Source organism: Petaurus breviceps, unplaced genomic scaffold (assembly GCF_028583685.1).
Source record: "Petaurus breviceps papuanus isolate PSGF00001 unplaced genomic scaffold, PetGlider_PUasm1.0 174, whole genome shotgun sequence".
Taxonomy (NCBI): domain Eukaryota; kingdom Metazoa; phylum Chordata; class Mammalia; order Diprotodontia; family Petauridae; genus Petaurus; species Petaurus breviceps.
In genome coordinates this window covers 58,610,314-58,633,616 of record NW_027185761.1, presented here as the reverse complement: position 1 = coordinate 58,633,616, position 23,303 = coordinate 58,610,314, and the positions used below count along the sequence as shown (strand labels likewise).

At 38.2% G+C, this 23,303-nt stretch overlaps 1 protein-coding gene across 1 annotated transcript in view; it reads right to left on the bottom strand.

Moving 5' to 3' along the window:
- The window catches only part of LOC138158498 (probable C-mannosyltransferase DPY19L2), a 162,735-nt gene that overhangs the window by 86,925 nt on the left and 52,507 nt on the right, over positions 1 to 23,303 (bottom strand). Inside the window, exons 7-9 of the mRNA XM_069084566.1 lie at positions 15,413 to 15,470; positions 9,885 to 9,976; positions 5,951 to 6,050 (exon numbers count right to left, since the gene is read on the bottom strand). Of these exons, the coding sequence (XP_068940667.1) occupies positions 5,951 to 6,050; positions 9,885 to 9,976; positions 15,413 to 15,470 (250 nt within the window). The remainder of the gene's footprint in view (positions 1 to 5,950; positions 6,051 to 9,884; positions 9,977 to 15,412; positions 15,471 to 23,303) is intronic.

The following is a 23,303-nucleotide window of genomic DNA, read 5'->3' as shown; positions in this document are numbered from 1 at the left end:
CCTTTGAATCCAGGTGACAGTTGGGTAAAAAGCTGGGGCCATGGAAGAGAAACCATGGAATCTGAGAACCAGCCTCGAGTCAAGATGAAAAGATCTCTCCTTGGGTACCTAATGCTGACTGAGATCATGATTTACTGTGCCCTAGGGGTGGGAGAATTTTGTACTCTGTACCTTGTACCTCTTAAGGATGATTGAGTTAAGGATGACAGAAAACTAATCTCCAATCAAAAAAGAAAGAAGACTTTTTGACTGAGAGATTAAGACAATATGACCTAGGGGTGGAGAATTTTGACCTTTGTACTTTGTGTCCCTGATCCTTAAGGATGAATGAATTAAGGACTTACTGAATATTGTACTTTGTGAGCCTTAAGGAGGCTTGCTCCTTAAGGATGACTGAGTTAAGGACTTACTGAATGATATCTTTTGTTTAAAACTATGTAGTCACTTTAGTGATACACTGTGAATGCTGTACTTTGCTTTCTGGGAATGTTTTGCTTTAGTTTACTGCTGAATAAATAGAGAGTTTACTATGCTATGTGATCAGAACCTTAAAGCTGTTCACAACAGCAGTCCTCTAGAAAGCTGCTCCTGCTTGGCTTTACACCCACACAAGGTCCAAATAAATGAGGCTATTACCTACTGATGGCAAGGACCATAGAGATAACTTTGTTCAATAATCCACTGAGCACAAACATAAATCACAAAACAGGGAGATATATGCTCCTCCCTAAGGTGTTCACCAGGTTCCTGAAGAGTACTCTATGTAGACTCCAAATAAAATAGGTATTAACTATTGATGGCAATGTTCTTTAAAAGCTCCTTTTTTTTGATGAGAAGGTGCTGATTGCAGTGAGCCCCTGAATTGTACAGGGATGTGATACAAAAAAATAAATTGTATTAGCCATGCATACTTAGGTCAAAAATGTCTATTGATCACATTATGACATCTAGCTGGAAATACAGGAAATTTTTTCATTAATATAAATAATGAATAATAATAAATAATATAAATATTTCATTAACATACATAATATAGACTGGAGTTGCAGATGAACGAGGTGGGTGCAGAAATGAATGGGAAAAAGACATAAGGCTGGATTACCTTTTAGAAATTGCAGTAATTTCAATGATCCGAAGCTGACCAACGTAAGCAAATGCCTAGCAGTATTCTCTTGAGGATACTATATGGTTGTGAATTCCGGAATATCAAAATTGTAGAAGAATAAAAATTGTAAGTGATTCAAAGGACAACAGAGAGATGTGTGGTGGGTGTAACACATTGTGAATCATGGTTTTCATGTGAGAAATAGTATAAAAGACATCTAGAAAGTATATGATTGGAAAAGTAGGTAGGCAAGTGATGTATTGAATAAAAGACAATAGGCAGACAGGTCCCTTTATAGAGTAATTATGGAAAGAAAATGGATAACCATAGCATGAGGAAATACAGCATACTTATAAACTGCAAAGACGGAGAGCATAATCATTCTGATAGAGTTATGCAAGGTTCCAATGAAGTCTTGAAGTAAGTGATGCTACCTGAATGTTATTAAATGACAAGCTAAATGTAATCACTTCCTTCAGATATCCTTTTCTTATTCAAATAGATTAGGCAACCATTTTCCTGAGACATGGAGGTCAACTACATGATCCCTACAGAGTTTTCCCAAGGTGACTCTGTATGGCACTATAGGAAGAGCACTGGGTTTGGGACCCCAAGCTCATCTTGGCTGTTTGCTACCTATGTGACCTTAGGCCAATCATTTAACCTCTCTGGGCTTCATTTTCCTCATCTGCAAAATGATCTCACAACATCCTCTGAAGTTTTAAGTAAGAGGCTCTATGATGACTGAAAAGATCAAATTCAATAGAAATATTCCCCTTTAGTAAAGAAGTCAAATATTAGTCTCTAGGTATAGAAAGCATAAGACCAATTCCTAGTTATCCAGAATGAATGGGCTACTTCATGGTTAATTTAATATTACTTGTTAACTGACTATACCACATATAGTATATATAGTGAATTTCTGATTTTCAAAAATATAGGGTTTGATAAAATGGAACATAAAATTACACTGAATTCAATGAATATTAATTACATCTCTATTATTTTAAGGCACTGCAATAATGAACTGGTTTCCTTAGTTTTTAACAATTCAGAGGATACTTTAAGATAACCACAAGGTCATCATTATGAATATTAATTATCACACTATGGATGTGAGGAAGATTCTAAGTACTTGAGTTTTCCATTGCTTATTTCAGATAATCAGGACTTAATGGTATCTGAGGGGCCTATACCTAAATTTCCATGGATGTTTGCTAAATTCTGAATTATGGTTTGTCCTTTTTATACAAATATCCTATATCCCCTTCTAAATTCAATGCTTTGTGCCTATTCTACATGAATTCTATAACCATTTATATCCCTCAATACAATGCCCATTCCCTTGAGAAGCGAAATCACAAAACCATTAAGAGTTAGAAGGGACTTCTAGTCCAGCCCACACACAAAAGAATATTCTATGACACAGCAGTCACATGGCTGTCTAGCTTCTACTTAAAAAGCTCCAGCGAGGGGCCCACCACCCCTTTAGGTGGCCCATCCCCCTTCTGGACAGCTCTCACTGTTGGGAAATTTCTTTCCTGATGATCAGCCTCTGTGCACCTTCCCACCACCACTTCTGGCTCTGCAGTCTGAGGCCAAACAAAACAAATAGCAGCCCTCCTCCACACAACAGCCCTTCACCTATTTAAAGAGTCTTCTCTTCTCCAGGCTCTTATGTCCAGTTCCTTCAACGCATCTTCATATGTCAATTATTTCATTCTTTGGACTGGAATCTCTCAGGCCGTGCACAGGGTAAACTCTTTCTAAACAGATCCAGCTGGCTGAATGATTCTATCACTCATCTTGTCATCACCTGCCTACAAGGAACTTAACATTTAATTTATGTTAAAAATGAGTATGTGCAGTGATTACATAGCTACCACCTTGGTTCAGACCCTTGTCGTCTCTTGGCCAGATTGCTGCAGGAGCTCGTTCCTTGGTTCTGCAGCCTCGTTTTTCTACCCATTCCAGTCCATTCTACACACTGCTATCAATGAGACTTTCCTTAAACATAAATCTATCTACATAACTCTTCAACCCAGTTAACTCCAGTGGCTCCCTAGTGCTTACAGGATCAAATATAAACTCAGTTTACTTTTTAAAGTTCTTCACAACCTGCCATTTTCCTATCTTTCCAGCCTCCTTGGGCATCACCCTGCCCTCCTACACTCTGCAACCCACAAAAACAGGCCTTCTCTCTGTACCTCAATCACTTATCTCTGGGTCTTTGCACCCCATGCCTAGAACACACCATCTCCTCAACTCTGTATCACCAAATCCTTCTCTTCTTTCAAGACTCAGCTCAAGCACCATCTTCTATATCCAGGTTTCTCAATCTGGGGTCTATGAACTTGTTTTAATATCATTTGCTTCACTTTTACTCCTGTGTATTTTATTTTATGCATTTAAAAACATCATTCTGAGACAGGATTCACAGGCATCTACCAAAGTCTACAACCCTAAAAAAGGTTCAGAATCCTTTTCCTATAGGAAACATTTCTTGCTCTCCCCACCTTCTAGTGCCATCCCTCCCAAAGCACATCAGATCTAACTCCTTTGTATTTATGTGTATCTATACTCTTTCTATGTACTCTGCAGGTATTTATTTGTATCCTTGTTCCCTTCCCCTTTAGAATGTAACATCCTTGGGGTATCCCCCAGTGTCTGATACACAGTGGGTGTTTAATGAATGTTTACTGATTCAATAGTTGATTGTTACAAAATTATTAGGATAAAGCTATCTTAAATATCCTTTGAGGTTATTAATTACCAAACATAACACGATTCCTTCAATAAGGGATAAAACTAAATGGGCCAGTCAAAATATATTACAACACAAGTGGCCTCAACACATAAAATTAAACCAAACTTAGTCTGATCATAAAAAAGAATCAGAATCACATCATTTCAAGACTACAAGGGACTTGAGAGATCATCTAACCAACCTTCTCATATTATGGTTAAAAAAAAACCTGCCATCCAAAGGGAAGCAACTTGCCCAAGGTCACCAAGTCACCAGAAAAGGAAAGTTGTCTTAATCTTAAGCCAAGTGCTTTTCTACTCCATGGTGATGCTTCTTTTCCCATAACTATCTAACAAGTATGGTTTTACAACGAAGATTCCTTAAAAACCTCGATGTATTTTTTTTACACAAAAATCTTTTATGGTGCTATTAGAAACAATATGAAGGCGCTGGCCCTGGAGTCAGGAGGACCCAAGTTCGGTTCCGGCCTCAGACACAACACCCACACACATAAAAACTAGCTGTGTGACCTTGGGCAAGTTACTTAACCCCAATTGCCCTCCAAAAGGCAAAAAAAAAAAAGAAAAACAATATGAAGGAAACAAAAATTGTGTGACTTCACTGTTTCCTTCTTTTATAATGGTTACCTGAAATAATATGCATTACATCCATGTGCAAAAAAACTTTCCACAAAACTGAAGAAAGTTTTATTACAATTATCTAAAACTATTTTATAATTAATGGAAAACTGCTTTCTCCCAATTTGAAATTAAAATTCCACTTTTGTATGTATCCCTGGCTTTAAGAGTAAATGTAATCTAGCAAGTTTATAAAGGTTCATTTTCCCATTTATTTCTAAAATAAAAATTTTGATACCTATTCAAATTGAAACATGAGACTGAGCTGAAAGCTTTTGGCAAGAAAGAGATAATAATGGTCACCAGTTATAAAAATGCTGGAGATAATGATGCACTGGTGGTGCCTTCCTAGCTGGTAACATTTTCTATCTCTGTTATTTAAAGGGCCTTCCTTAATTTCAGGATATCTGCTCTGCCCCCATCCCTCTCCCTTTCTCAACCAGAAGGAATTCCCATACCTGGAGACTTCATAAAAGGAAAAAGGGTCATGAGCTACGGGTCCTGCAGTGCCGCCGTAATTAGCAATGCAAAGTCACGACCTCCCTGGGCCTCTCTGCCCATGTGTACAACGAGGGAACAGCAGGAAGAGCAGAGAAGAGGAATAGGGAGGCCAGAGGGGCCCAGCCCCAGTCCTTTCACCCAGCAGGGCAAGTGCTGAGGATCCACACACGCCTCGTCTTTCTGAGGGAGGAATCGAGAAGTCTTTCCTGGACAGGTTGCTCCAGAACACTGAGGTCATCGCCCTATTCTCTCTAACAGGTCAGCTAGTCAGGAAGCAAAGACCAGAAAGTGATAATCCTCACTGCAAAAACCCTGGGCCTCTCTTCTTCCTCAGCAGAACTACCTGCTGGTACATGATGGATCAAAGTCATCGTGGCAGTACAGCAAGTGCGTAGTAAGAAACTCTGCTGGGGATTCAAGATGCAAACAAGTCTCACTAGAAGCGCCTTTATCTCTCCCCACCCCCCAATGGCCACACACCATCTACTGACCTATGGGGACTGAAGCAATAACCACAACAATCCTACTTGTAAAGTGATAATTAGTTTCTAAAAAACACGGCCCAGGAAAGTTCTACTACCCAGAATCTCTTGCCACTAATTGTACCCCAAAGTTTCCCTGCCATGAAGAGTATAGGGATGGCCACTGAGGTATCCAGCTAATTCACAATGAAGATTATGCATATGTAGGCTTTTAATTAGAAATGTTCTATGATAACTTAATTAATATAGTATTTTTGTAAACTTTGCAGATTGGCTATTTGTCTAGCTAAATAAGATGCTAGTGAAATGTTTTAAAAGACCCAAAACTATCTTCTTCTCTAACTTCATAACTAATCACTGTTTATTCTTTTCAATCCTATGCACGTCACATCCTAAATTACTCTTTAGGAAAAATACAAGAAGTTTACACAACCAAACACGTGGCATGTAAACTTAAATTCAATTAAAATCATCTTACCTGTGTAAAAAGAATAAACTGAGCAAACTGCCAAGGAAGCATGAAAGCGACATTGGACACCATGAGTGCAATAAAGTCTTTCTTACGATTCTGTCGAGACCTTAAAAGAAAGAAGACCAATAAATACATTTAGCCAGAAAATCTCTTACTCAAAGATAGGCAGCAAGATGGAACACCAAAATTGAAACACTCAACTGTGAAAGTCTTCTTCCTAATCCTACTCTCCTGCCCTTCTTCTCCCACTCCCTTATTCCTCTAATGCCTATTTTAAGTTTCCTATCCCTTGATTCTTTTCAGGTCTCCCATCTACCCTGTTTAGGCCTGATACAGAACCACACAAGCTCTCGCCCTCAACTGAGCAGTACTCTTACCTTGAGGAGGCAGCAGGAGCCCCCAGGAATCCAGAATGTCATTTTAAGCTTAAGGAGCAGTCTTTTGCCCTGACTAGGCCTGATTTTGCTGATAACAAGAGTGTAAATAGTTCAAAGAGTCAGAAAAGCACCCCTTCTTTAATGATCCTCTCCCTCTCAGAATACTCTACCTAGTTTTTCACTACAAACTAGTCTTGATAGATAAAACATTTGTTCCTTTTATGTATGAGCTATTAATATTTATGTGTGAAACAAACTCTTTGGAGGGACCAATATCATCGTTAATTTCTGGTCTGTCTTCCCTACAATTACAGTAACACTGACTCCTAATCAAAATTCATCTGATTAGGGAGTTTTGTTTTGTTTTGTTTTTTCCCTCATTGGCTTCACTTTCCTTCCTACCCAGATTTGAACCTGTGGTCACAGCCCCATCCTTGAAGGACCTGGCTTCAAATCTCAGCCTTACTCCGCACACACAGATCTTAATATCACAGCTCAATTTATTCACAAAATGAGGGGTCTAGAAAGTTGATGCTCGAAGGCCCTCTGTCCCTCTACATCCTGGAAGCCAAATCTCCCTGACTTTCTACTCTTTCCACCACCCTCCACCCCAAAAGCCCACACCCCCACTCCTGCAGCTAAGGCTACTAATGGGTTCTGACTGACCACTCCAAAGGCAGACTAGGACTAACTAGGCCCTCAATGCTCCACAGCATCTTCCTCTCTTACTGATCCCCTCTTCTACACCTCTTCCAGTGGAGGGCAGTGAAAACTGGGTGGGATCTGGAATCAGAAAACCCTAGTTAAATACTGACCCTTTCACGTGCTGAGTTATCTTGGGTATGCCACTTAAAGCTCTTCACACTTCATTTTTTCACCTTTTTAGTGAGGGAGCTGGACAAGATGACCACTAAAGTCCCTTGCAACTCTATCTCTAGGATTTTTTCAACATAAATTGCCTCCAATCATCTTCTGCTCTCTTTGAAATGTCTATTTTCTCCTTTCCGCTGTTTCCTCTTGTGAGCTTACAAGCATGCCTGGCTGGCTCAAAGCCTACAGAAAGCCCACTTTTGACCGTTTTGTGCTGTCTTCTATGCTTCCCCTAGCACTGCAAACTTCTGGGGAAAGTGCTCTCCATCTCCACCTCCACATGCTCAGCATTTACTCTCCTCAAACTCCGGGGACCTGGCTTTGGTACCTACAGAATACGTTTGTTGAGATCCTCTCCTGCCTTGGTTTCCATGACATTGCCTTCTCAGGCTCACCCTCCTACTTCCCTCTCTTTTGCTTATTCCTCCATGCCCTCCTGCCCTCTGAACCTGGGTCATTCTCAAGGGACGTTTTATGGCTCCCTTCTCTCACTTTTCTAAACTCCCTACCTTTTGGTGAACTCTATCCACTCATCTAGTTTCAATTATCTTCTATGCTGATGATGCATGTGCTCCCTAACTCTCCATCCCCTTCCTCTTCCCGCCTCTCCTCCTCTTACTTAGTTGCCATCTCCTGTTAATTATGTCTCTATAATATCTCATAAGCACCATAATTCAGACCCACATCACTTTTCACTGGTCTGCCTATCTGGACAGCATGTGTCCTCTCATTTATCCTTCAAATCAGTTTGAATACGCTTCCTTCCTGAATACCCTTCATTACTCTGGTCATCGCTACTTATTAGCTGTGTGACCCTGGGCCACTCAATCAACTTTGTCTGCCTCTATATATATGTTTCCCCATCTATAAAATGAATTGAAGAAGGAAATAGCAAACCCAGCTTCACTGAGATGTGCAATCTCAACATCACCCTCAGGTCTTCACTTTCACTCACTCCACCCCATCCAATCCATCCACGTCTAATCCACTGTTCATTGTCTCTTCCCCAACAATTTGCCCAAGTCCTCTTCACTCTTGCCTCCTTGATCCCTCTTCTCACAGCTACCAGAGTGGTATTCCAAATGTAAAGATCTCACCACATCACTCTCCAGCTCAACAAACAATCTTCAGTGACTTCCCTATGCCTGTAGGGAAAATTGAAAACTACTCTCTTTGGTATTTAAAGTCCTTTACAATGTGGTTTTAACCTGAATTACTTGATAGATTTTACTTGCAATTACCTCTGACATGGCATTCTATCTCCTGCCTGAAACGTTTCCCCTCCCCCCTTCTGCCTCCCCAGGCTCCCTTTTGCAGCTTTATCAGGAGCTATGCCTTACCTACGACGTTCTAACTCCTCTCATCCTTACTCTGCATTTACTTTGTATAAACTATAATTTTCATCTCTGTCCACATTATTGCCCCAGTCAAATGGAAGATTCTCTTTTATTTTTGTCTTTGTATCTTTGCCTTTAAAAATTCTCACTGAATTTAACTGAATAGCGGGTCTGCCCTGAGGGAGCCTGATCCACAAAGAATCTTAAAATCTGAGGTCCACCCCAACATCCCTTCCTAGGAAATCAGGAAGTGTTTATCAAAGGACTGATACCCTGACTCCAATATCATGACCATAGAGTCCCCCAACCTGAAATATGTTTTCAGGTGTCCAGCACCACTCCCTATTCTCAGAAAGCAAAGCTGATTCAGGCATTAAAAGCAACCACAGTGTAGCTCCATTATAAGGAGGTCATAACCTGCATGCTTACAGTAAAATCCTGAATATATATTTCAGTCATGTCTGACATTCCATGACCCCACATTTGGGGGTTTTATTGGCAAAGATACTCCAGCTCATTTTACAGATGAGGAAACTGAGGCAAACAGGTTGAAGTGACTTGCCCAGGGTCACACAGCTAGTAAGTATCTGAGGCCAAGATGAGTCTTCCTGACTCCAGGCCCAGTGCTCTGTGTACTGTGGGGCTACCTAGCAGCCATCTTTTGGCATCCTACTACAAATACTCTGCCCCCCACAACTTTCAAATGTTTATACTGTTAATGTGCTGGTTGCCATCCAAAACATGCATTTTCCATCATTTACACTCAAAGAACTAGGGGAAAATAAAAACTTCCAGGTAAACTACTGGAGACATGAACAATTCAGAAACGTTTGGTAAATATCCTTACTACCTGCCACTGAAACTACCTCTGAGAAGCAGTCAAAACATTTTCACAGAAGTCACTAATGTTTCGTATATATTTTAGAGATTTGTCATGAAAAGCAGTCCCAAATTAATAATCTTTAAATAAAACCTGAGAACAGTTTGAGTCTGATAAAGCAAGCAAAGATACTCTAAAAAATAGCATGAGCAAATACTCACAAACAGAAAGAGCAGGAACTACCTACTAAAAGTGAATAGAATATCTAAAAGATGAGATCTAGATTATCAAGTAAAAAACATTTTTATACAATAAGCTTTAAAATGGCTATTTCTTAATCTAATTGCCAGATTATTTGATGTATAAAGAATATAAAGAACTGTTTCTAGATTACTATTGCTTAATTCATTTTGATAAGCTGATTCCTTTATAAATAATACACAAGTATTTAAGTTTTGTTCAAATCTTTTAGATAAACAAGAATCTTAGAAATTCAAATATGTTTACTAAGTAACTAAGCATTAATAAAACATTACCTGAGAACATGAGTTATAAGCAGCATCTGAAGTACATGGAATGGGTAGGAGAAACTTTCTCGGAGGGGTGGAGTCCACATCACACGTGTAGACTGAAACAATAAACCATTTAGTTTATTGTATATTTTACTACACTTAAAATTATTAAATACTCTTGGTAAAAATCATGACTCATAAGGTTTTTGTTAATCTAAGTAAATAACTATAATATATTCTAAGTCTGGCTCTTCAGGTTAAGTTTCCTAGTCCAAGAAACCAAGACTTAGTTCTACAACTCGAAAGTCCGGAGACAGAAGGACACAGGCTAAGGGTCCTGGTAGCAGAGGGCCAGAACTGGGGCTACGAGCTTAAAGGGTTGAGACCTGTAACTTGCCCAGAGCTGTTCTTATACAAGTAAGATTAGATATTTATAAGCACCAATGGAGTCTGCATATACCAAGTTCAAAAATTTGTACAAATTACTACTAATTCTAGAGGCTTCAGCATTTGTAAACTCTCTTAAAATAATCATCTGACAGACATCAATGTGTTTGTGAATTATTGAAATATAGAAAAATCTACCTAATAAGCTTTTAACATAGGTTGGTTCTCTAAAAATCCCCAAGTAAAATCTTCATATAAGAAAAATTATGAAGAAAATTACATGGAGCATTTTAAGGATTGATATAGTTTCCTCATGTGAAATAAGACATGATCAACTAGTAATGACAATGAAAGATCACAAGTTAAAAACAAGAAAAGGTAATGTTGTCCACATACATAAAATTTCAAGTTTTTTGTTAAATCATGATACAACTACTGTAATAATTTCTTTAAAAGCTATTCTGTCTATTTAAATGTGATTTTTAATGATTACAGGAAAAAACAGAAGGAGGTCTTCAGCAAGAGGCTCCAGGTTGCTGAAGAGTGAGGAGTCCTCAAGTGAAAGCCACTACCTGAAAGAATTCCATGGAAAGCCCCTAATTTCCAGGGTGAAGGCACCACAGCCCAAGGAGGCAGAGTAACTAGTCCAAGGTCACATAAGCTCTGATCTGGGCCTTTCAAATATGAAGCCAAATACAAGGTAATCTCATTGTTAAATAAAAATAAATAAAAGCTTATAGCCAAACTGGCTGGATCATGTGGTCTGAGTTTATAACCCTTCCTGACCAGCGGAAAGACTCACAGTGGGTTGAAGATTTTGCTTATGGATTTCATTCAGTTTTTTCTTCTGACTGTGGAAGGAAAAAGATAAAGACAACAACAAAAAATGGTCTGGACATTTAAAAAAAAAGGCTAAGAAAGCAAAATTATATCTCTTCCTGATAAGAATAGAGAGCTAAACAGGGTAAAGTGGCCAGGAATAAGCCATCTGGAGCCAGACAGGCTAAAATGAGGAAATCTTGGGTCCACTCTGTCAAATCTCAGGCCTAGAAGTCACTCCTAGAAAAATGGAAAAGTGATTGTTAAATCCTAGATAGCTCTCATATAGGAAATCAGAGCTAAGTTAGGCAATGATTAATAATAAACACCCACTTCCACAGTAAAAGTTAGAAAAGGGAACAGTGGGCACTAAAATTCACCCCATTTTTAGTCTACTTAAACATATTAACATAACAGATAATTACTCTAAATGTGAGACCTTTGTCCTGTGACCAGTGATTCAATATTAGATATACCGTATCATCCATACTGACATTCTTGATATAAAGGAATTCAGAAAGTATAGAGTATAGAGTTAAATAGAAGGTCTTTCTTATAAAGGCAAATACATTTCTAAAGGAAATAGAAGAATTGATTTCATCATGTACCCAAATGCAACAAGAAACATCAAATCTTGAAGTGTTTATAGAATTATGTTATCTTACAATATTCAGAATGAGCAAAATCAATGATAAAAATAAACCAATTGCAGCTTATGCACAGATATCAGCTACAGAGAATGAAAAAACAAAGAAATAATACAAGAAGTGGGAAAGAGTCTACAAATCAAGTCAAAATATACACCACGGTTCTTAGTAACTTTACTGTGAAGGTAGTAAGAAAGGAAGATGGTTAAAACAGAAAATGTGAATGAGCTACAATAAGAAATATAAGAGATCAAAAGCTTATTAATTATATAGAAGTCTCATGCTCCTTGACATGAATAAGATAAAATTAAAGAATCACAAAAACCATAAAAATGATGTTGTAGACAAGAACATTAGAATCAGGAACCAGATAACACTAGTTTCCAACATGAGAATCGTTTCACAATCCGCTGCTTGTACATAGTCAGAATTTAACTGTTTGAAATAGGAGTCAAATATAGTACCAAATTTTTAATAAAGGTGAAAAAAAATACTGTGTGAAATTACGACAGTTACAACCTGACCTTTAAAACACACTAAGAACTCTGAAAAATGAAAAATGGCCAATAAAACATCAACTTTGGTTAACACCATTTTTTAAGGAAACTTGACCGAAGTAAATCAGTTTCTAACACAAGGAGGTCAAAACCACCTCAACCAGCAAAGGTCTGATCTCCTTGCCAAACAGAGAGACATGGCAGCCAAAATAAACACCAATATGAGCACAAATTCATGGTGAAACGTTACAGATGAAGTAGTCAGAAGAATCGGAATAGTATCACTTCATAAGGGAGGTAAAAGGGAGAAGAAAATCTGTCTGTCATCATCGTTTCATATTAGCTAATGTTGCTTAACTTTTACAGATAACAGACTCTTCTTGGAGGGGAGAGTTGTGCCCAAAGTCTCATTTTTTTAATTCATAAACTCCAAATTGCATTTAAAAAAAATAAAAACCTGTCTGCAGAAAATTTGAAATAAAACTTCACTAAGCAGAGCAGATGTAAAATGTCATAGACTTGCCAGAATGTTTGATAGCGATCCATTCTCATTAAGGACCACAATGGAACCACCTTGTTTGGGCTCAGCCCTGAACAGAGCTGAATGCTGATGCCGCTATGGCTGCAGTATCCTGCAATGTCATGGCACGTTCTCAAATAAATCCACTCATTCAAAAGCCACTACCCTCCCTGTCCAAACAAAGTGCATGAAGAATACATATTATCCAAAGCGTGACATTCAGCTGGACTGACACCCCATCCGCACACAGCTGAGCACTGCCAATGGCCCATAACTTAAGCATAAAATTAGAAAGCAATGAGAACTAGATTGCATTGGGAATTAGCAGTTTTCAATGACCCCAAACCACTGCATGCTGTTAAAGTCAGTAGTTCTAATATGAATTCTCTCCTGGTAATGCTTATGAACCACTGAATACCACAATCTCAGAAGAATCAAAACTACAGATTACCCCAAAGGCAATGGAAAAGTGCACCATGAGTTCAGCAGGCTGAAGAACATTATCCACAACAGCCTGTGTATGAGAAGAGGTTTACAAGACATTAAGGATATCTATAACTGAAGAGTATGCAGGCCATACATTAAGAGTGAGGGATAACAGATGGTCAGCTCAAGGCTTACCCTGGCATTCATATGCAATATCAGATAAGTCAGAGTCAGATCGCCAGCATGATAAATTAATGCTCTATTATGGAAGGACGTGGCCATGAATCAAACTGGAGGAGTGGCAATTTTCAGTAGAAGAGAGAGTACCAATATCAATGGAATCAAAGTATTTTCTTAGGAAAAATAAGAACTGAGCATAAAAGCCTATACTGATTTCCTTTCTGTCATCCAATCCTAAGGAAAGTTTCTACTCTAGGTCTTGACTAGCTTATGCACATGTCTTTAAGCCGCTGGTCACTATGGAAATGACAAGGCTTATCACTGAGGAAGGGGGAGGCAGCTTTGGGGTCAGGAAGACACCTTTAAATGCTACCCCAATACATCCTAGCTGTGTGACCATGGGCAAGTCATTTATCCCATCTCTATCTTAGGCAACTCTCTCTGAGTAGGAGTTACCCAACAGTTTGGGAAAGGGAGTATCCTCCACTATGAAAACAACTAGTCTGATCCAAAGGAAAAAAGTCCCTAGAAAGAGATGACTGTACTAGCCTAGCATTTCTAAGTCTATTAATTAGAGAACTGTGTTTTCAGATTGTTTATGAATGAGTAACATTATTCCAGTTTCAATAATATGTTGTCTCATGACCTAACTTTTCCATTTGGCTCTACCAAATTTTTAAAAATACATCTTAAGGATATGTGTGGATTCCACTATCTGAGGAGATGTTGAAAACCTACCATGTTCTAAGTGCTGCAGGCCCTCTATAGGGTGATGGTTCTTTAGTCATGTTCTCATTTATATCCTATACAAAGGTGACTTAAAATGAGCATGATTTTGATACCCAGGGATTAGCCATATTCCTGGTCCTTCATTTGGAAGACTCTGCTGTACAATTTAATACTAAATAGAATACAACTGTCATGTTTCTGTATGACAGTTCAATGACTTGTCAAGAGTAGGTTTGTCCTTGCAAAGGGTGGTAATGGCCACTGCTTTTAAATGTTTAGTTTAATCTATACTTTAATATGTAGGCTCCCAAGACTAAAAGGATCCATCCGTTAATAGACAAAACACTTGGCTCAGAGTCTAGTCTCAGGTTTAAAACTACGTATGTGACTTCATACCAGGCCCAGCCTCTCTTGAGGCTCCTTCCTCTTCTGTAATGACTTAGGTGAAGAGGAGAGATGACCTCCACAATCCCCTCCAAATTCTACAGATCAAGAGACTAGTTTTCCAAATAGCAGTTTTCATTATTATGCTCTCTAGCTCCTTGTCTATAATTATGAATTACTTTTACTACATAACTTTAAAAAATAAGATGACAGGGGCAGCTAGGTGGCACAGGGAATAGAGCACTGGTCCTGGAGTCAGGAGGACCTGAGTTCAAATCCAGTCTCTGACACTTGACATACTTACTAGCTGTGTGACCTTGGGCAAATCACTTAACCCCAGTTGCCTTGCCTTCTCCCCTCCAAAAAAAAAAGATGACAGAATTAAACAATATTTGACAAGGTCCATGTGATAGTTTAGAGCTTAAAATGATCAATCAAGAATAAAAATTTGTTTATGAAAACAGAACTTTTCCAGGTACAGAGATATAACCTATGTTTCTTTCCAAGTCCAAGGTTAACTCTGCAGAACAAGTTACATCTTTGAAAATAACTTCATGTACATATGCTTTCAAGACAGAGAAAAGACCAAACTCCTGGACGATCTACTCTCAATATGTCTATCTGTGGTTGGGGTGTGAACATGCTTTCATCCTATTGGAGAGAGCTGCCACAGCATTAACTTCATTTTGTATTTTATATTCAAAGCTCAACATTCAATACTGTTTTATAAGACTGTATAAAATGCAGAGCATATTCTTTCTTAATGAAAATTCTGTAAGATTCTAGAGCATTTATATGCTAGAAAATTATCACATTAAAAAGTTCATTCTAAATTGCCTTCAAGGATCTACTCATAATTGAAATGGCAATTTTCAATTCAAAGCACATTTAAATATTCTGGGGAAGTCTGTAATTAGAAAATTCCCCACCCAAATTATGAAAATTAATTTATGGAAAACAAACCTCTCCATGGTTGAAAAAGTAGCACAGTACTGTAATTAGACCTCCTACTTGACTCCCACTGAAGAGAAAAAAAAGAATTAAAATTATGTATACTTATGTAAAAACTTTGGGGTTTTGGATCATACACGTTTAAAAGAACACATGTAAAAGTAAATATATAGTTCTCTAAATTAAAAAATAAATATCAGTAAATAAACTGTCAAATTCATTAAAAGTAAACCAGTTATTAGTCATTTTTATTATTTCATTTTAATATAGATATCAAAGTACCAGTATTGATTAACATTTCTAGTCTGAATGAATATATTTTACACACATTTGAAATGCAAAATGCTGGCAATGGTTTAATATTTAACATTTAATGAAAATTTAAATATAAAATATTTGCATACACAGGTTTTAACTATAAACAGATACAAATTATTTTTAAACAAACATAGAATTTATATAGGTATAAATAAGCATTATCCTCATTAAAAATAGTCATCTTGTAAGGCCATACATTTATCCTAATAATTCAAAACATTTTGGGAATTCCTTCTTTTGAACTGCTATCAAAGTCTATGGAAAATTCTTTTCCATATCCTCAATCATAGCAATTCTTCACCCTTTGAAAGTGGAGTTAGGTTTTGGTTTATACATTTGGAGTGGATCTTGGAGGTCATCTATCCTATTCACCTAACTTATTTTGGTTTTGTTTTTAAACTGAAAAAACTTAGGAAAAATCAAGTCTGGTAGATATGTTAAACAGGTATATAGGAAAAAATATAGAACATTTCTGGTTTTTAAAAAGTGTAATAATAAAAAAATGAAACTGATGTTCTTATGTTTAGCAAATTAGCTCTGAAAGCAATGCCAAAAGAGTTCTAAAACTGTCTTGAGTAATGAGATCTTTGCAGTAAGCTTACAGCCTCCCAAGGTGCTATAATGATTTCAATGGATGAGTCATTTTTTAAAAATCTTATTATCTTATAGTCACAGCTTGTCTAATGACTATCACTCAGGAAAAATGTGTTCAGAAGGGTAGAAGGTGCCAATTAATCAAATATTCTGTTTAATGAAGAGTCATAGTTTCACATTCAACTAGGACCATTGTGTCATACATGAAATTGTTCTAATAATTACAAAGAGAATCCAGACAACATTGTTCCTACAATATCATTTCACGATAACATTATTAAAACAATATGATTAAACCCCAAACCCCATCTAAAATGCTGGGAACGCTACTGGGATGCCTTAGAGTTGATTCTGCATCCACTGATATCATTTCTGTAGGATTCAATTCTACTTGCACTGCTAAACACCTGGGTAGGAAACCAAGTACTCAATTAACTAGCTGTCTGACCATAGACAAGTCACATAGCCACTCTGTGCCTTAATTTCTCTGTCTACAAAACTGTAACACTTCACTACTTACCTCAGGGTTGTTGTGAGGAAAGCATTTTTTAAACCCTGTGTGTTACAGAAATATCAGTTCATACTGATTATTTCATGGTTTTCCATGGACTAATTAAGGTAGACAGATATACCTTTATTTTCCAAGTGTCCTAAGGCAATCAAGTTATAAAGGAAATGACAAAAAAAATAAGACTGTTATGGAAAGGTAAAGCAGGGAATGAAGGCATCAAGGGAGAATCAGAGGATAGAATAATGCCCTCTTATTTACCTATCAATTTACCTGCCAATAACTTCTGATGCTTTGCTTTCTAGCTCTGTGCCTTCAAACCTAATTGAAAATTCAAGTTTGTCAAAATGGGTACAATATTTAGACATAAAAGCTGGTACTATCAGCAAACTGGGAGAGCAAAGAAGAGTTACTGTCCGATTTATGGAGAACAGAAGAATTTATAACCAAACAAGACATGGACAACATTATGAAACGCAAAACAGATGATTTTGATTACATTACACTGAAAAGTTTTTGCACAAAGTCAGTGAAACCAAAATTAGAAAGGAAGCAGAAAGCTGGGAAATAATTTTTACAACCAGTGTCTCTGATAAAGGCCTCATTTTATATACAGAACTGATTTTATAATTTTATTTATAAGAATCCGAGTCATTTCCCAATCAGTAAGTGGTCAAAGGATATGAACAGGAAGTTTTCAGATGAAGAAATAAAAGTTACATATAGTCATATGAAAAAAAATGCTGTAAATCACTATTGACTAAGAAATGCAAATCAAAACAACTCTGATACCACATTGTACCTATCAGATCGGTTAACACGACAAAAAAGTAGGATGTGGGAAAACCGCAACACTAATGCATTGTTGGTGGAGTTGTAAACTAATTCAACCATTCTGAAGAGCAACTTGGAACTATGCCCAAAGGGCTATAAAACTGTGTATACCCTCTTGACCCAGCAGTACCACTTTTAGGTCCGTATCCCAAAGAGATCATTAAAATGGGAAAAGGATCCACTTGTACAAAAATATTTATAGCAGCTCTTTCTGTGGAGGTCAAGAATTTGAAATTTAGGTGATGCCCATCAATTGGGGCATGGCTGAACAAACTATGGTATATGAATGTAATGGAATACTATTGTTCCATAAGAAATGATGAGCAGGTGGACTTCAGAAAAACTCTGCAAAGACTTATATGAACTGATGCTGAGTTAAGGGAGCTGAACCAGGAGAACGTTGTACACAGTAACAGCAACATTGTGCAATGACTAACTTCGATGGACTTATCTCTTCTTAGCAGTGCAAGGATCTAAGACAGCTCCAGAAGACTCATGATGGAAAACGCCATCCACGTCCAGAGAAAGAACTATGGAGTCTGAATGCATATCAAGCAGACAATTGACTCTTTTTTGTTTCTTCTTTCTCATGGTTTCTCCCATTGGTTCTAATTTTTCTTCACAACATGATTAATGTGAAAATATGTTTAATATGAATGCATATGTAGAGCCTATATCAGACTGCATGCCATCTTGGGGTGGGGGAAGGGGAAGGATAGGAAGAAAATTCAGAATTCATAGTCTTATGGAAGTGAATGTTGAAAACTAAAAAATAAAATAATATTTAAAAAATAAATAAACCTCTAGTTATATAAAAAAGAAAATTCAAATTTTATATGAGAGGGAAATGGATTTCTGTTTAGTGTTTGTGCTACTAGTTAAACAATTCAGACAACTTTAAGAGGTACATCCCAACTGTCCTACAGCTTTTCAAGACTACCTCTAACTTCTTACATTTCTAAACACCCTTTATTATCAAACATGTTAGGTCTCATAGATTTGTTCTGCTTGGGTCCAGAGAAACAACAGCAATAAAAGTTGAAACAAAAATTTAGGCTGGACATAAAGGTACCCAACAATGGAATGGGATATTGCCTTGTATCTCTCCTTTTCTCAGTCATTTTTAAAAGTCACTCAATGCCTCCATCTATTCTTCCTAGTGCCCCCGTTAAGTCACTGCAATCCAGCTTCCAACTTCATTAATCAATCGAAACTGCTCCCTGCAATGTCAACAACAATATCCTTATCACTAAATCTAATGGTCTCTTCTCAAGCCTTACACTCCTTGACTTCTGCTGCCCTTGGCACTATTAACCAAAATGGATACAGTGGATGTTCTCATCTCCTGGGTTTTTTGTGATATTCTTGGTTCTTCCTACCAGTGTGACCACTTCTCAAACTCCTTGATGGAGCTTAATCCGTCATAGCTAATAACTCAAAGGTGTCCTTTGATTTTGTTCTTGGTCCCTCTCTTTACTCTCTGATCTCCTAATAACCCACCTCATCATCTCCCATGGATTCAGGGGCTATTCTATGCTACTCTTCCAGCTCCTCAGGTTTACCAGCTTAGTCTCACTCATCTCACAGAACCAATCAGACACCAAAGCCTGTCATTTCTAGCTCCGCATCCAGGCCTCCTCTATACTCACACAGACCCCAAAGTCCCTTAATCTGATTCTATGATTTCTTTTAATTTTCTTTCTACTCATGTGCTAGAAATATAGTATAAGTTTACTAGAAATATCTTATTTTTCCCTTTACATTTATTCAGCTAAACTAAAGCAACCCGAGATTAACCTGTAATTTGTTGAGAGAAGATTGGTAATAGTACTTTTTTAAGGTATGCTGATAACATAGCAAAATCTAGGAGGGATAGGTCTGATTATTACACTAAAAATTTATATAGGATGATGTAGAAAATGGTTTCCTATAGATTTATTCTGACAAAGATACAGACGAGAGTAGAAACTTTACTATATGAAAACCAAAATAAGGATAGCAGCAGAGTACATGGTAAGAACCCCAAAGCTGAAGTCTCATGATTTGAAAGAAGTCTTAGAAGTCATCCAGACCAATCTCCGTATCTCACAAATAAGGGTTCTCAAACCCTGTGGCCAGGTGACATGATTTTCCTCAGCCTCGTTTTCCTCATCTGGATCAACATGGACCCTTTTGGCTCTAAATCTCTCACAAGAGCCTGTTGTTAAGGTCTTCTTTGTATCTCCAGTGTTCATCATAGTGTCTGCTGCCGGTAAGGCGTTTAATAAATGCCCGATGACTGAGAAAATACTAAGGCACAATATGAGGAACTAGCGGTGTCTCCTCCCATCTTGCCTTAAAAAAGTTTCAGTTTTATTGATGTTTTATATCATACATATGTGTGTTATCAAAAACTCGAAAAACAAATTATAATGCATATACCACAGCAAGATTTCTGTAAGCGTTTTAAGCCAAGGAATAGGGAATAATTCATGACACTGAATCATGGAAAATAAAAATGAAGCTATAAATTTAATTAACTACAATGAAAGCTTTTCCTCCTCTCCAAGCCACCCTCCAGACAGCTCCTAAGGCATTTTCTTAAAGCATTAGTAGGTATTCCTCCACTATTCAACAAACTCTTATAGCCTCTGAGATCAAACATTAACACCTTTGTTTATCTTTTCAAGTCCTTCACAACTTTACCCAGCCTCCCTTCGTGTGTTCTCTTCACAACCTTACCCTGCCTCCCTTTGTGTGTTCTCTTCACAACCTTATCCAGCCTCCCTTCCTGTGTTCTCTTCACAACCTGACCCAGCCTCCCTTCCTGTGTTCTCTTCACAACCTTACCCTGCCTCCCTTTGTGTGTTCTCTTCACAACCTTACCCAGCCTCCCTTCGTGTGTTCTCTTCACAACCTTACCCGGCCTCCCTTCGTGTGTTCTCTGCAGTCTAGCTGTACTAACCTTACTCCTACTACCTATATGACACACAACACTCCCCTATGCCCTGTTTCTGGACTAGCTACGCCGCCACCCCACCCCCATACAGAGTGTACTCCCCACCTCACGTCCATCACTTAGAACCCATCGTTTCCTTCAAAGCTTAACTCAAGATCTGCTTTTAGGGCTAGTACACCCTCCTCGATCCATGGTAAATTTCCTTCTGTCTATTTCATATAGAGAGGCAACACAGAGTAGATTAAGCTGATCTTGAAGGCAAGAGGACTTGGGTTCCAATCCCATGTTGGTCACCTATTTGTGTGACCCTGAGCAAGCTGGCTAACTTCTCAATGATCCAAGCCATTCTGTAAGATTGTGAATTACAAAGCAGATCACCATCTTCACTGTCAGAGCTTCCCTGCCCAGGGCTCCCTATATCAAAGACATCATACATACAATCCCTATTTTGGGGGAGGGGGTGAAGCCAAAATGGCAGAGTAAGACAGTAAACTCTCCCAGATTCACCTCCAAACAACCATAAAATAACACCTCAAAATGAATTCTGCAACAGCAGAACAAAAGAGATAAAACCGTTTTCCAGACCAAGATGACTTAGAAGGTCAGTAGGGAAGGTCTGTCAGGTAAAAGGGAAGTGCAGTCCAGGGGGGGGATGGCATCCAGGCAAGCCAGCAGCAGGCAGTACCCAGCAGGCCAGCAGAAAGGCCCCTAGCCCCAGTGCAGGTCAGCAGTGAGGCCTGTGCCCTTGTGTAATGGTAATGTAATTTTGAATTTGAGATCCCTTTGTGTTGGCAAAAGTAGCAGGTACTTAACACTTAGTAACTGATCAAGCCTCTGATTGGGGGAACAGAAGGTATGAACTCCTGTCTCCTGTTAACTGACGTAACAGGAAGGGGTTGGCAGAAGAAAGTGAAGTAGCTGATACTGTGTATATAAGAAAAGCCCCAGAGAGGCACAGTCAGAATTTCCTGGAGACCGACATCTAGTGGCAGAGCAGCTACACAAGAGAGAATGGAGAACTGAGTCCTGAAAACCTGTGATGGTGGAGCTTCTTCTGAACAGGAGCCCAGGAGCCCAGGAGCCCAGAGCCCAGAGCCAGGAGGCTAGGAGGCCAGGAGCCAGGAGCCCAGGTGACTGAAGCACGACCAGATGCTGAGACTTTCTTTGTTTGTGGCTTGGTTGAGCCTTGAATTCCCTGGAGCAGAAATGATGAAACAGCTGACATGGACCAGACCCTGTGAACGCCAGTGGGGAGCAGGACCTCCCCAGAAAGCTGGTCAAGGAACTGGGAGTTGTCTGCCATTGAACCCAGATAGAATTGGGGACCGTGGAAGGGGATCCAGGGAATCTGAGAACAGGCCCCAAGTCAAGATGAAGAAAAGACCTCTCCTTGGGTACTGAGTAATTATGGAATTATAGTTTACTGGTGACCTAAGGGGTGGAGGATTTTGTGTATGACACTTAGTAAGACTTTACTGAATACGTGACTGATTGTACTTTGAGTACTTTAACTATTGTTACTGATTAGTGACTGATTGAGTTAATCAAGACTTTGCCCCAAGAGTGGAAGACTTTGAGACTACTAATAAGTGACTGACTGAGTTAATTTAAGAGTGACTATTTTACTTTGAGACTATGTTGTGAATATTATATTGTGATTTTCTATGATAAGTTGAAATATGGTGAATGCTGTATTTTGAATTATGCTGTACCTTGATTTTCCATGGATGTTTTGCTTTTGTTATGGAATAGAGTGATCACTATACTGAGTAATCAGAACCTTAAAAAAAAAGCTGTTCACAGTAGCAGTTCTTCTGGAAAGTTTCTAGGCATGGCATCACACCTTGGCACAGCAGACCTGCAAATGAGGCCCTATGACCCCTGTGCAAGAAGCAGGGAACAACACCTCCTCCACCCCAAGAGCAGAGCCCAACCTTAACGTAAAAAGTCATGAAACAGGCTAAAAAATAAGCAAAACAGAAAGCAAAAAAAGAACTTAACCACAGAAAGTTACTATGGTGACAAGGAAGATGAAAACACAAAACTGGGAAGAAGATAACAATGTCAAAAAATCTACATGTGAAGCTTCAAAGAAAAATGTGAATTGATCTCAGGCCCAAAAAGAATTAAAAATCAAATAAAAAAGGCAGAAGAAAAACTGGGAAACGAAATGAGTCATGTAAGAGAATTATACTCAACAGCTTGGTAAAGGAAGCATAAAAATGGAAAGATATACAAAAATTCACTAAAGAAAACTCCTTGAAAAGTAGAATTGGCCAAATGAAAAAGGAAGTACAAAAACTCAATGAAGAAAATAATTTCTTAAAAATTAGAATTGGCGGGGCAGCTAGGTGGTGCAGTGACTAGAGCACCAGCCCTGGAGTCAGGAGGACCTGAGTTCACATCCGGCCTCAGACACTTAATACAAAAACTAGCTTTGTGACCTTGGGAAAGTCACCTAACCCCAACTGCCCTCCAAAAAGCAAAAAACAAACAACAAAAATAACAATTGGGCAAGTAGAAACTAATGACTCCATGAGACATCAAAAAATTATAAAACAAAAATCAAAAGAATGAAAAAATAGAAGAAAATGTGAAATATCACATTAGAAAAACAAAAGCCAAAATTAGAAAATAGAACCAGGAGAGATAATTTAAGAATTATTGGACTTCCTGAAAGTCATGATCAAGGAAAAAAAAGAGGCAGGTCA